The sequence below is a fragment of the Martes martes genome (assembly GCF_963455335.1).
Source record: "Martes martes genome assembly, chromosome: 5".
NCBI classification, from domain to species: Eukaryota; Metazoa; Chordata; class Mammalia; order Carnivora; family Mustelidae; genus Martes; species Martes martes.
Genome location: NC_137892.1, coordinates 115398333 through 115413600, shown reverse-complemented (window position 1 = coordinate 115413600; position 15268 = coordinate 115398333). Strand labels below are relative to the sequence as shown.

Genomic DNA, 15268 nt, shown 5'->3' with positions numbered 1-15268 from the left:
CTCTCAGAAGTGTCTGTGACACTGAGTTCAAATCTAGTTTTAATCTTTAGATGTTTTCTTTGGCTTAGAGACAGAAAGCAACCCGATTCTCTATGAATGAAAGTGTTGTTAAGCTTGACATAATTACCACTGCAATACACTCAAGATGAAGTACCTTTGTATATGGGTCTCTTCTGAAACTTTAACTTTTGGCACAATAAGATGAGGCGATGGCTTGACAAGCCCAGAAACTTCCATATCCTGAGAGATTGCCTGGGTAGATAGATCTCTTGGAATCTTGGAAAATTATGGCCCTGTTGTGTTGGCCATTGGCTCTACTTACCTAGAAGGTCACAGCAATGTCTCTGGGATAAAAAATTTAAGAACTCAACACATTAAAAACATAGCTTTCTTATAAAAATTTTGATGGCATGATGTGCTGCCTGGCAGCAGGAGAAAGCTAGAGGTTGACTGGTTTCCAGTCCTTTGTCAAAGCCCTTGGGGCCAGCATTTTCTCCAAGGAAGTCAAGCCTGGTTCCTCCATGAAAAGGAAGATTCATGGGTTATTTAGGCTATTAGCTGGGTGGCTTCTTCTGAGCTTGTACAGATTTCTGCAGGCCATTCATATGGTCATTGAACTCTGGGATCGGCGATGACTGCCCCTGCTTAAGGGCCTGTCCTCATCAATCTGTCCCCTTGAGTAGGCTCCTGAAGCCATTGTTCTGCTAGGCCCCAGAAGAGGGTATTCCCTGGATGAGGGTTTAGCTGAGGAGTCCCCTGGGCACAGGTGATCCTTCAGATGGTCTCTGCTGCATTTCTCTCCATGTAGCACCCAATCCTCCTTACGCTTCCGCTTGTGAGGGCTAGAGCTTTTTGGGCTACTGGCTCTGAAGTCTTGTTCTGGGACAGGTGGCACTGGATGGTGGGTGCGCTGAGCCTCTCCAGGAATAGGGACCGGCTTCCGTCTGCTTCTCCAGCTCTGTATTTCTAGGTCTCTTTTGTCTGTGGGGAGTTTGTCGATTTTCTGAGCTTTTAAGATCAGAGACTTCCCGTAAGTCCCTTGTAGAGATAGGAAAAAGTACCTGGTGGGAGACAACACAATAAAAGTATTTTGTTTTTTTTGTGGACTTTTTGAATTTCAGCATTGGAAAGGGCCGTAGAATCCAGTTCCCCATACAGGGCAAGATCCTCTTTGTTACAGTCCTGATTGTTGCCTGATTGTTACAGTCCTGATCCAAATCTAGGCCTGGGCACCTCTGGTAATGGAGAGTTCCACAACAACAAAATATAATAGCTAACATTTATTGTGTGTCTGAGCTATCCTAAGTGTTTTAGATATTAACTCATTTCATTCTGCCAACAATCTCGTGTAGTTTGTACTTTTGTTTCCCCTGTGTACAGATGAGGAAACTGCGGCACCAAGGGATTAAGTGATTTGTCCAGAGCCACACAATGACAGAGCTGTGATCAGAACCAAGTACTCTGGATCCCAAGGCTTTTATCTGCCATGTGAAGGTGGTCCATTCTATTTCTGGGATATTCTAATTCAGGTAAATGTATTTGCTTTGTAATATCAACCCTTTGTGGAACTTACTAATTTTTAAGTAGTTTCTAAATACATACTTTCCCTGAATCTATGGATTGACTCAACAGCATCACTGTATTATCACTATTTTCTAGATGAAAAAACTGAGGACCTAAGTGAGGTCCTAACTGACCTAACTGAGGACCTAATTGACCTCCTTGATGGTTAACTCAAGTGTTCCTTTGTTCCTGCCAAGTTGAAGGTGGACTCTGGGAGTCTCTGTGTTTGAATCTTTTCTCTAGTCCAAGTTTAGGGAAGAAAGGAGTGGGGAGGTGAGTAAAACTATATGGTGTATGGAGAAAGAATCATACCATTACACCATCTTGTGATACTGGGCAATTCATGTTCCCTCTTTTGGTGTCAATTTCTTAACCTAAAATGTAATTCAACTGGTCAGGAGAACACTCATGGTCTTTTCCAAAAATAATTCTTTAAAAAGTTTTATTTCTAAAGCCTTATAGAAAGGCTCCATCCTTCCACTATTGTCTAAAAGCTTTAGGGTGACCTCACAGTGGGCAAGGGTTTCTGAAGACAACAGTAGGTCCAATGGAATAAGATAAAATTTCCCCTATTCTTTCCATCTCACCCAGTGAGGCAGTACAGGTGGCCATGTATATGTTTCATGAAAGATTCAATTTCTTGGAAATTTAAGCCTTTCCCTCAAGTTATCACTTTCTTTTCTCCATCCATTTATTTAACAAATATCTGTAAAGGCCCTACAATAAGCCAGGCCCAAAGGGATCAAACTGTGAACAAGACAAGGTTCTTGCTTTCATGTAGCACATAAATAGACTTTTGTAAATGGAGAGAGCAATGAAAAGTGTCAAACACCTGATCTGGTGTGAGAGCCCGTCCTTGAGAAGAAAACATTTAAGCTGAGGACTGAGAGATGTGTAGGAGGTAGTCAGGCAAAGAGGGGATGAGAACAAAATCCTGCATACAATGGCTGCAGTATGGAAAGTGAGGGTAAGAGTTGGGGAATATGAGACAGAAGGGCTTGGTAGGGCCAGAGCAGGCAGGGACTGTAGCCATATCTTGGATTTTTTTGTGCTTTATTGTGATGGCCTTGAGATGCTCTTGGGTTGGGGGTGGGACATAAACAGATGACAAGATTATACTTTGACACAATGATAATGGGTTAGAGCAAACCCATTAGGAGACTGCTGAAGTAATTTGGGGTAAAAAGATTAGAAATGGAAGTAGTAGATGGATTTGATAAATACTGGGGGATAAACCCATCTGTTCTTCTGACAAGTCAGATATGAGGTGATAGGTGGTATTAAGGATAACTCCCAGGAGTTTGTTCTGTCCTCGTCCTAAGTGGGTAGCATTTGATAGAGAGAACTCTGGAAGAGACCTGTTTCTTTGATGGTGGTGCTGATAGAGGATGGATCATGAATTAAATTACAGATGTCTCTGTTTCCTCAGAGCAAACGTGCCTCATGGTGGTGATGATAGGTAGCTAGAAAGATATATCTGGAATTCAGAAGAGAGTCTGGACTAGGAATTTATATTGGAGATTCATCTATTAAAAATGATATTTAACTTCACAGTAGTGGTTGCTATGTCTATGGAGACAATATAAAGTTAGAAGACAGAAGAACCTATGACCAAGGCTAGACATCCACTATGTCAAGAACACGAACCAGCAAAGGAAGCAAAGAAGTTGGAGAAAGACCAACAGAGTGTTGTGTTACTGAAGCCAAGGAAAGAGTGTTCAAGGATGGTTATCCTCCCTTATAGCTAATTAAGACACTGCTTTGTGTTGTAAGCTTAGTGCAGTAGTTTCTTTTGTTTTATCTGTAAAATAATTTACATGTTCCTAGTTTAAGAGAATCTGTACATTTCTTTTATACTGCTTGAATTAATTAGACCAAGATAAGTGAGGTCACAGCTAGTGGGATAATTATCACAAGCTTGGTGCATGAAATCAATCTCCATTATGATAAATATACCTTACAACTTTAAGTGAATGAGTAGTTTTCTGTGGCAAACATTCTTTCATGTAGATTTCTATATGAAACATTTATTTTTCCAAGGTTATGAGTCTATAGTCCTTGGAACTATTAAAATAATCTTTATCAGAGGAAATATCTGCTTTTCTTAGTAAATGATGATAAAGAACAGAGATTTAACTTATGTGCTATGTTAGTTAGCAAGCAAATATTTGTTAACTTTTTCCTAACTTGTCCCTTATCTGTTATAACAAGCTCTAATGTTGAAGGCTTGTCTTTTCAAAACAGGTGTCAACAGTCTTGCTACTTTTCAAATATCCTCAGTAACCTGATTGGTTTTGGCTCTAAGTGTTTCCCACCCAAGGGTAAGACAAAGAATATAGGCTGATGACTTTCTTTCCATACCCTAAATATGATATGGAACATGGAAGCTCAGTCCTTGGCTTGTGGTGATCATAACTGTGTTTAACCCAAAAGTGTGAACAAAAATACTTAACCACATTTTGATACCCCTTTCCAGTGAGCCCACAGTCTTAATGGTCTCTCCCAAGGGGTTGGGCCGAAAGGGGTGGGGTGGACAATACATCCTCTGAGGCTTGTACTTGTTCTTAATTGCTTCCTGCTCTTCACTCAAGGCCCTTTTTCAAAAACTTGTCACTTCCCCTGTATTATGGTCACAGTTCTATTGGAATTGTCTGTTGGATTGCAGGTTTCTTAAGAAAAAGGATCCTCTTTTATTCCCCTTTCTTTTCTAACCTGGATCGCTCATTTGTCTCAGAACGAAGCCCATGTGACAAGAACTGTGCTAAGTATTGGTTATATAATGATAAGGAGTATACCTTCTGTCCAGAAATTAATGGTTAGACAGAGATAGACAATTTATAACAAATGGCTACAGGCAGTGACAGAGACACACTCAGGTGATGGGAACATGTAAGAGAGCGGGATGTATTTCCACTTGAAGGTAGGTGAAATCATGGAAGGGTTGGAATTGGTCAGTCCTGAAATGTCAAAAGATGAGGAAGTTTGGTAATAGAAAGTGTATTCCAGATAGAAGGAACAGCATGGATAAGAGCAAGAAGGTGAGGAGACCTGGGCCTTTAGAGAAGTACAAGAAGCTTGGTAGTGTGAAGTCCAAAGTTTGAAGAAGGGAGTTGAGGGAGGAATGAGGCTGTAGAGACCAGCAGGGGCCAAGCAGGGAGGTCATGCACACAGAGCGTGTTCAGAATACAACTGATATTTGTGTTTCCATCTAGGTATCGTCAGCCTTCAACCTTGCATCAGAGGTGCATCAACGATCAAGGTTCTGAGCTGGCTTAGGACAAGGAAATGGAGACCAACCTAGGTAAGCAAGCTGCCACATTTATTAAAGGAAGTATGACTGGCTATGGCTCTCTAATTTTGGATTAGAGAAAGTTCTGCACAATGTTGAGATAGTCTGTTTACTACAGTTTATGAGGATAAGGTGGCTGAATTTCAGTGTTCAGAGTGGTGAGATCTTAAGGATGGAGAGGGGCTGAGTCCTGCATCCATGTACATGTTCAAGTTCACTGACTGTTCTAACTCGAGTATGGGCTGCAGAACAGAACACTGGCCACAAAATTGGGAGAATCCAGTTCCCACTGTGGTTTTTGGTGGACTTGTGGACACATTAGTGTCCTTCCTGGTACTTAGCTTTCCCATGAGCAAGTGGTACTAGAACTATAGCTCTGCCTAACATCTAGTTGATGGCAAAAGCAAAACAAAGTGCTAGATAGTGTGTGGCAAGAATGAGCTTCAAGGAAATGCAAGGCATTGTTGTTGCTCTTCTTCTGGAAAAGTAAAATGCAGGTTTAGGCCAGAAATGTTAGAAATAGTCTTTGGGCTGGAATGCTTTATTGGCTAATACACATTTTTTTTATGTGTAATAAATTTGAATTATTTTAAAAAGTTGGCTATTTCATGCAAAATTTGAATTTCTGAAAGAAGTCTAAAGCTCTGGAATGCTGAGACTTGATCTTTTGTGGTGACAATGATAGGGAGAAGTTGAGAAGGTCTTTCTCCCCATGTCTGTACTACACCTGGTTTGCTGCAGTTGTGTGCCTGTCCCTATAGTTATTAGAGTTATGAGACTCCTGGGCTAATAAAGGACCACAGAAATTTTCAAAACGATCCCTTATACACAACAAAATTTGTAAGGCAGTAGGGCAGGAATTATCATTTTATAGGTGTCACAACTGAGGCCATGCCAGTTGGTGACTTTGCTACTCTGTGGCTGACCTGGGATCACAGTCCCTCTTATTTGCCTTCTAATTCGTTATTCTCTTTGATCTAATATCCTGTTTTTGAAGCAATAGCCTCAAGGTTCCCAGCAGGAGTCAAACTCCCGACTCTTGGCTTATGAAAATAGCTTATTAAGGGGGGACATTTGTGGTTCTAGGAAGAAAACAATCCCCGGGCTCAAACCTTGGGAGAAGAGCCATGACCGGTGTGAGGAAACAGACGAGGTAGAAAGTGGGGTCTGAGAGCTGGCCTTCCATCACCCAGTAGGGGTTGGTGGGACTGTTGCAGATGACGCAGGTGGCATTGTAAACAAGGGATACCACAAAATACATCAGGAAGCTGCCTATAAGAACAAGCCCGTGGACAATGGTCTGTGGAAGGAAAGGAAAAGTAAACACTGTTGAAACTATAGCTTAGATCAGGGGGCAGTGAAATCACGGCACACACTTTGTTTTAAACTTTTTTTTTTTCTTTTCAGCGTAACAGAATTCATTGTTTTTGCACCACACCCAGTGCTCCATGCAATGTAAACTTTTTTTGAGGGGGGAATGCAACACACACATAAAAAATTAAAAAAAAAAAACATGCAGTTTAATGGAGCATTAGAAGCAAACACCCATATTGCTATCACCCGGAATTTGAACATACTTACTCAAAGAACCTCTAAAGATTCTGTCTCCCCCTTGAATTTGGTGATACTTACAAGCCATCCTTTGTAGTTTCACTGCCTATATACTCTGTTTTTCAAATGTTAGATAAATAAAATCCTGCTTGATGTGAGGAATCCATTTTTTTCCACATGGGGCTGGCAGTTTATTCATTCAAAGCAATAGTGTGTCCTCTTGTCCAATCTTATTTTGTCCTGTTTTGTGTTCTTTTACCCATTCTTACCTTCTTTTAAACTTGGTTATTTTGTACAATTTCATTTTCTCCCTTTACTGGTTTGAAAGCTGTGTACTCCATTTCTGTTCTTTCATTGATTACTCAATAAATGATAATAAGCTATCTTAACTTACCATAGTCTAAAGTAGGTAACTACGTTTCCCTACTCCTGCATCATACAAGGGCTTTAGAGCACTTTAACGCTGTTTACCTCCCTCCTGACTTAAATCTTACTGCTACTGCATGTTTTAATTCTATCCTCTTTTAAAGCAGACAAGTCATTATTATAGTTGAATATCGTGTCAGTGAAAACTGACAGTTACTAAAATTCATGTTCAATTTCTCCCCAGGAAAGAGAGTGTCTGGCTTCAAGTACTTTCAAAAGGGAAATACACTTTCTTGTAATGATTTTAGTAACCGACTCCTTTTCCAAGAGCACCGGAAATTACAAGTAACTACTGGGTTAGCTGGTCTAGAAATGCACTGGGCGGGTTAATAATGCTGAATGGGCAGGGAAAGGAAAAGGTCCCCTCTTTGAAAGCAGATGCATGCAGTGCTGTGAGAAGGTGGGCCGAGCAATCAAGGTATGGAATCTTTAGTTCATCACCCATGTGATACACAGTCGAGGCCTGATTGTACTTTTCAGGGCCGTTTGAAGGGCTAAAAAAAAATCTAGTGGTTAAGAGGGTGGTAGATAGTAGAATTTCTCTTGGAAAATGTCTTGAGCTAGTTTTCTTTTATTTAAATGTAATTAAATTGTAAAATATTTCAAGCATACAGATAGTACACCTCATATACCCAACATCCAGCTTTATCAATTTTAACTATGTCATATTTCCTCCAGTTTTCATTAAAGAAATTTAACATATACAATTAAAGTACCCATGATTCCCTTGCAAATGTTTTCTCTTCAGTCTTGCATGTAAATTCAGTGGTTCACATTCTTATGCATATTTTATACATACATGTTTATGAACGTGTCTTTAACTTTTTTTGCTAGACCTAATGCTTTGGAATGCCATCTTTGTTGATGGATCTGGCTTTGGTTATTTATTTTAACTGTTCTATTATATGAATATGCCACAATTTATTTTCCCGTTGATGAACATTTAGGCTTTTTCCTTTCTTTTTTTTCCCCTCCTGCTATTAGGAACAATACTATAATAAGCATTCTTGAAGACATCTCTGTATATACACATGTAAGAGTATTTCCAGAGTGCATCATACTTAAAAGTGGAATTGTGTCCTAGCAGGTGAGTACTTAAACTCCTCTAGCTATTTTTTTTTTTTAAAGATTTTATTTATTTATTTGACAGACAGAGATCACAAGCAGGCAGAGAGGAGGAAGCAGGCTTCCGGCAGAGTAGAGAGCCTGATACAGGGCTTCATCCCAGGCCCCCGAGATCATGACCTGAGCCTAAGGCAGAGGCTTTAACCCACTGAGCCACCCAGGCGCCCCAACCTCCAACTATTTTCAAACTGCCCTCTTGAGTGGTGGCATCAGCTTATAGTTTGTGGTCTACTACCAGGATATGAAAGTTCCTTGGTTGGGCTTTCTCAACTTTCACATACTTCTGAGTTAATTTGTCAATAATTTATTTAGAATTTTTATATCTCTGTTCATTTAGTCAGATTGGTCTATAATTTTCTTTCCTTGAACTTTCTGTGCCTATTTTGGTATCAGGATTATTTTAGCCAATTTCTTTAATGCTGACTGATTTATTCAGGTTTGCTAAATGACCTTGGTTATGTTCTGGTAAATTTTACATTTAAAGAAATTACCAACTTGTTTTAAATTTTCAAAAAATCCCTAAAAATTTTATCTATAATTACCAGTCATTCTCATATTTTTGTGGTCTTTTAGGTGTCTTCTCTTGGATCAGGTTTGCCAGAGATTAGTTTTTTTAGTTAAAATTTCAGTTAGCATACAGTACAATATTAGTTTCAGGTGTGTGATACAGGGATGCAACAAGTCCAGACAACACCCAGTGCTCATCACAAGTGCTCTCCTTAATTCCCATCAGCTATTTAACCTATCCCTCAACCACTTCCCCTCTGGTAACCATCAATTTGTTCCCTATAGTTAAGAGTCTGTTTCTTCAGGTTGTCAATTTCTTCCTGGTTCAATTTTGGGAGTTTATAGTTTTCCAGGAATGCATCCATTTCATCTAGGTTGCTTAGCTTATTGGCATATAACTGTTGATAATAGCTTCTGATGGTTGTTTCTACTTCCTTGGTGTTAGTTGTGATCTCTCCCTTTTCATTCATAATTTTATTGACAACCTGAATAGACCGATATCTAGTAACGAGATTGAAGCAGTGATCAAAAACCTCCCAAAAAAAAAGAGCCCAGGACCTGACGGATTCCCTGGGGAATTCTATCAAACTTTCAAAGAAGAAATAATACCTATTCTCCTGAAGCTGTTTCAAAAAATTGAAGCAGAAGGAAAACTTCCAGACTCTTTTTATGAAGCCAGCATTACCCTGATCCCCAAACCAGGCAAAGACCCTACCAAAAAGGAGAATTTCAGACCGATATCACTGATGAATATGGATGCTAAGATTCTCAACAAGATCCTAGCAAACAGGATCCAACAGCACATTAAAAAGATTATCCACCATGACCAGGTGGGATTCATCCCTGGGTTACAAGGATGGTTCAACATTCGCAAATCAATCAATGTTATAGAACAAATCAATAAGAGAAGAGAGAAGAACCACATGATCCTCTCAATTGATGCAGAAAAAGCTTTTGACAAAATCCAGCATCCGTTCCTGATTAAAACGCTTCAAAGTATAGGGATAGAGGGAACATTCCTGAACCTCATCAAATCTATCTATGAAAGACCCACAGCAAATATCATCCTCAATGGGAAAAAGCTTGCAGCCTTCCCGTTGAGATCAGAAACACGACAAGGATGCCCACTCTCACCACTCTTGTTCAACATAGTATTAGAAGTCCTAGCAACAGCAATCAGACAACAAAGAGAAATAAAAGGTATCCAAATTGGCAAGGAAGAAGTCAAACTCTCTCTCTTCGCAGATGACATGATTCTTTATATGGAAAACCCGAAAGACTCCACCCCCAAACTACTAGAACTCATACAGCAATTCAGTAATGTAGCAGGATACAAAGTCAATGTCCAGAAATCAGTGGCTTTCTTATACACTAACAATGAAAATACAGAAAGGCAAATTAGAGAATCGATTCCATTTACTATAGCACCAAAAACCATGAGATACCTCGGAATAAACCTAACCAAAGAGGTTAAAGATCTGTACTCGAGGAACTACAGAACACTCCTAAAAGAAATTGAAGACACAAAAAGATGGAAGACCATTCCATGCTCTTGGATTGGAAGAATAAACATCGTTAAAATGTCTATACTGCCCAGAGCAATCTATACTTTTAATGCCATTCCAATCAAAATTCCACCAGTATTTTTCAAAGAGCTGGAGCAAATAATACTAAAATTTGTATGGAATCAGAAGAGACCCCGAATTGCTAAGGAAATGTTGAAAAACAAAAATAAAACTGGTGGCATCACGTTACCTGATTTCAAGCTTTACTACAAAGCTGTGATCACCAAGACAGCATGGTACTGGCATAAAAACAGACACATGGACCAGTGGAACAGAGTAGAGAGCCCAGATATGGACCCTCAACTCTATGGTCAAATAATCTTTGACAAAACAGGAAAAAATATCCAGTGGAAAAAAGACAGTCTCTTCAATAAATGGTGCTGGGAAAACTGGACAGCTATATGTAGAAGAATGAAACTTGACCATTCTCTTACACCGTACACAAAGATAAACTCGAAATGGATAAAAGACCTCAACGTGAGACAGGAATCCATCAGAATCCTCGAGGAGAACATAGGGAGTAACCTCTTTGATATCAGCCACAGCAACTTCTTTCAAGATATGTCTCCAAAGGCAAAGGAAACAAAGGCAAAGATGAACTTTTGGGACTTCATCAAGATCAAAAGCTTCTGCATAGAGAAGAAGAAACAGTCATCAAAACAAAGAGGCAACCCACGGAATGGGAGAAGATATTTGCAAATGACAGTACAGATAAAAGGTTGATATCCAGGATCTATAAAGAACTCCTCAAACTCAACACATACAAAACAGATAATCATATTAAAAAATGGGCAGAAGATATGAACAGACACTTCTCCAATGAAGACATACAAATGGCTACCAGACACATGAAAAAATGTTCATCATCACTAGCCATCAGGGAGATTCAAATCAAAACCACATTGAGATACCACCTTACACCAGTTAGAATGGCCAAAATTAGCAAGACAGGAAACAACGTGTGTTGGAGAGGATGTGGAGAAAGGGGACCCCTCTTACACTGTTGGTGGGAATGCAAACTGGTGCAGCCACTTTGGAGAACAGTGTGGAGATTCCTCAGGAAATTAAAAATAGATCTTCCCTATGACCCTGCAATTGCACTGCTGGGTATTTACCCCAAAGATACAGATGTAGTGAAAAGAAGGGCCATCTGTACCCCAATGTTTATAGCAGCAATGGCCACGGTCGCCAAACTGTGGAAAGAACCAAGATGCCCTTCAACGGATGAATGGATAAGGAAGATGTGGTCCATATACACTATGGAGTATTATGCCTCCATCAGAAAGGACGAATACCCAACTTTTGTAGCAACATGGACAGGACTGGAAGAGATTATGCTGAGTGAAATAAGTCAAACAGAGAAAGTCAAGTATCATATGGTTTCACTTATTGGTGGAGCATAACAAATAATATAGAGGACAAGGGTAGATGGAGAGGAGAAGGGAGTTGAGGGAAATTGGAAGGGGAGGTGAACCATGAGAGACTATGGACTCTGAAAAACAACCTGAGGGTTTTGAAGGGGCGGGGTGGGAGGGTGGGGGAACCAGGTGGTGGGTATTAGGGAGGGCACAGATTGCATGGAGCACTGGGTGTGGTGAAAAAACATGAATACTGTTATGCTGAAAATAAATAAAAAATTTAATTAAAAAAAAAAGAGTCTGTTTCTTTGTTTACCTTTCCTTTTGTTTGTTTGCTTTGTTTCTTAAATTCCGCACAAGTGTGGTATTTGTCTTTCTCTGACTGACTGACTTCGCTTAGCATATACTCCCTAGATCCTATCCATGTTGCTGCAAATGGCAGGATTTCATTCTTTTTTTAAGGCTGAGTAACAGAGATTAGTTTTTATTAAGGTTTTGAAGAACTCAGTTTTGGTTTTATTGATCCTTTCTGTTAAGTTCCTTGAATTGAATTCCTGTTTTTTATCTTTTTGTTTTTTAATAATAAAAGTATTAGCTTCATCCCACAAGTTTGCATATATGGTATTTTTATAGTCATTCAGTAATAGTTTCCATCATGATTTACTCTTGGCCTCATGGGTTATTTAGAAGTACATTTTGAAACTTCCAGGCATGTTAGGTTGGTTTGACTATCTTTTTATTATTTGTTTTTAATTTAAATGCATTGTCAGAAAAGATGATTATGATTCTTTCAAATTCCTGTAAGAATTTAGAATTTGGTCCTTCAGTTTTTGGTACATGGTCCGTGTTTTTTTTTTTTTTTAATTTTATTTATTTATTTGAAAGACAGAGATCACAAGTAGGCAGAGAGGCAGGCAGAGAGAGAGAGGAGGAAGCAGGCTCCCCAAGGAACAGCGAGCCCGATGCGGGGCTCGATCCCAGGACCCTGGGATCATGACCTGAGTCGAAGGCAGAGGCTTTAACCCACTGAGCCACCCAGGCGCCCCTGGTCTGTGTGTTTTTGAAAAGATGCATGTTTACCAACTACATTAGATCAAATGTGATAATTTCAGGCTTTTATATTCTTTCTATTTGATCTGTTTCTGATAGGGTTGTATATAAATCTCACACTACAATTGTGAATTTGTCTATTTGTTCTTATGTCTGCTGGACTAAAAAATCCAATTTGATAATTTTTGCTCTTAATAGGTGAATTAAATCCATTAACATTTATTATGAGTACTGATACATTTGGATTTATTCTGAACATCTTATTTTGTGTTTTTTTGGGGGGGGCTATCATTTTTCTTTGCTCTTAACTTTTTATCTTTCCTACATTACATGCAGAATTGATAGTTTCCTATTTCCCTCTTATCTCTTTCCATTTCTTTATGGCTAAACCTTAAGTTTTGGAGATACATTTTTAAGTATTAAGGGACCTTAAGTTTTGAGACATGCTAAATAAATATGGACTTCTATGGAAAAATTGATAGTTAAATACATATTTCTACTCTCCTATTAATGATGAAGATTTTAGCATAAATTGCCTATTGAACAATCCTTTCTTACCATGTTGTTTCTTACAGTTTGGCTTTTATGTTCTTACAGACGTATGTTTCTTCTTTTGATGAGGGTCTGGGAATAGCAAACCTTACAATGTCTGTTTATCTGAAAATGTCATTGATTTTGCCCTGGTTCTAAGTGATGTGTAACTGTTGGTTATTTCCCCTCAGGTCTTTGAAGATAATTATTCCATTATTTTCTAGCTTCTATTGTTTGTCAGTTTAACAGCTATTCCTTTTCAAGTAAGTTGTCCATAGCCTCTGGTCGACTTTAAGATTGTCTCTTGTATGCTATACAGTTTCACTATGATATATCCAAGTGATATGTTCAGATTTATTTTAATTTTCTGTTATTATCTCTTCAGATACTGCTTCTCTACCATTTTTTCTTCTTCTTCTATGACCTCTCTTACGCAGATGCTGGAGCCATTTATTCTCGCCATTATTCCTTTGAATTACTTTATCTTATTTGGTGGCATTCCAGATGGTTTCCCAATCATATCTTCAATCTGGTAGTTTACTATTTGTCAGAGTCCGATCTGGAGTGGATCCCACAAATTCATCCTCAATTTCAGTGACAAAATTGTTCATTTTGAAGAGTTCTATGTTTCCTCAGCTTGGTTCAGTTCCCAGTATTAAAATCGTCTTTGACCCTTACCTCCCTTCCTCATGGCTTCTGATAAAACTGGAATTCCAAATAGCATGTCCTTGTCAACTTTTCTTTAGCTTGCTTTCTTGAGTGGGCAACTCTAGCCAAGACCTTGAACCTAGCAGTAAACAGGGCTCCAATCTTCCTTACCCCATAGGAACCAGACTCCCCACTGCCACAGTCAGTTTCTTGTCCTGGATTCTGGAAAGCCTTCAGTTTGAGCCAGGCCAGTACCTTTCCCTCCTCTCCACTGTTCTTCAGCCTCTTCTGTTGCTGGTGCTTCCTGAAGAAATTTATCCTGTGCTTAAGCTTGACTATACCTTTTTGGTTGTATCACTTTGTTCTGTTTGTCTTTGGCATGAATTGGAACACAGGGTGTCTGTGATCTGGAAGTTTCCTTGGGTGGCTCCTACTAGCTCTCACGTCATACAGGCTGATCTAATTTAATTAACATCCATTACTTTATAATAAATGTATATCAAGTTATTATCCTGTGTACCTTAAACTTGTTGAGGAATAATTACAGCACTGTCTAAGACTAACCACTACCCTCCAAAATGTACAGAGTGCTCTGGGATGTTAGATAAGATGATACATTAAAAATCATATAAATAGGTACCTGCTATATGATTTTAAGCTCTTTGTTTTTATAATTATAACTGGCTATAAGAATTTAATGAAAAAGCTGGCATTACCTTTTTAGATACTGAGATGTGATATTTGGACATGCTTGAGGTGTGCTCACATGAAGATAGCCTTCTAATCTTTTACCCTGAAATTAAATAGAGAGCATATGCTTCCCTAACACAACCTTAAGTCCAGTCAGGCTACTGTTTTCCTCATCTCCAAAATACCCTAAAAGTTTTTAACCCCCAAAATACCTAATTTTTGCAATGAAATGTCTCATAGTTTTATAGGCCTAATTTTCATAATCCTGGATAGATGATAAGCAAGTTGAGGCCAGGCACTTTATCTTTTATACCTGGCTCATCCCTGTACAAGTGGGACCCAGGAGTTATTTTTTTTATTATTATGTTCAATTAGCCAGCATATAGTACATCAGTAGTTTTTGATGTAGTGTTCAACAGTTCATTAGTTGTGTATAACACCCAGTGCTCATCACCACACGTGCCCTCCTTAATACCTATCATCCAGTTACCTCACTCCTCCTCCCTTCTGTAACCCCCAGTTTGTCTCCCGGAGTCCAGGTTTGTGTCCCTGTCTGATTTCTTCCCATTCAGTTTTCTCTCCCTTCCCCCATGGTCCTTATGTTCCACATATGGGTGAAACTATATGATAATTCTTTCTCTGCTTGACTTCTTGAGTGGATCAATGATACAGAGTAAAACAACTCAAATTTTTTAGGTCAGAAAGGTTCTGAGGTGCTTACCCAAGTCTTCATTTCCATTGCCTGGTGCAAGAGAATTGTGGTGAGGGAGATGGTATTGATGGGTGTCCCAAAGGTAAAGACGTCAATATCAGAATCCTTGTAGGTCTGCAGAGAAGGAAAAAACAAGCACTGTGAGATGTGCCCTGGGATTCAAGGTGGGTGTTGTGGGAGGGGAAGGAATGAAGAGAAGATATGCAGCTGCCATCCGTGGGGAACTGACCCAAGGAACAGACAAGGTGAGGAG

The 15268-nt window shown here is 39.2% G+C and overlaps 1 protein-coding gene across 1 annotated transcript in view; it reads right to left on the bottom strand.

Annotated features, from left to right (window-relative positions):
• Nucleotides 1-601: 601 nt before the first annotated feature.
• The window catches only part of ATP10B (ATPase phospholipid transporting 10B (putative)), a gene marked incomplete at its 3' end in the record, with an annotated part of 106548 nt that continues 91881 nt past the window's right edge, over nucleotides 602-15268 (bottom strand). Inside the window, exons 21-25 of the mRNA XM_080804367.1 lie at nucleotides 15025-15129; nucleotides 14330-14406; nucleotides 13785-13917; nucleotides 5965-6152; nucleotides 602-1061 (exon numbers count right to left, since the gene is read on the bottom strand). Coding sequence (XP_080660493.1) covers nucleotides 602-1061; nucleotides 5965-6152; nucleotides 13785-13917; nucleotides 14330-14406; nucleotides 15025-15129 — 963 coding nt within the window. The remainder of the gene's footprint in view (nucleotides 1062-5964; nucleotides 6153-13784; nucleotides 13918-14329; nucleotides 14407-15024; nucleotides 15130-15268) is intronic.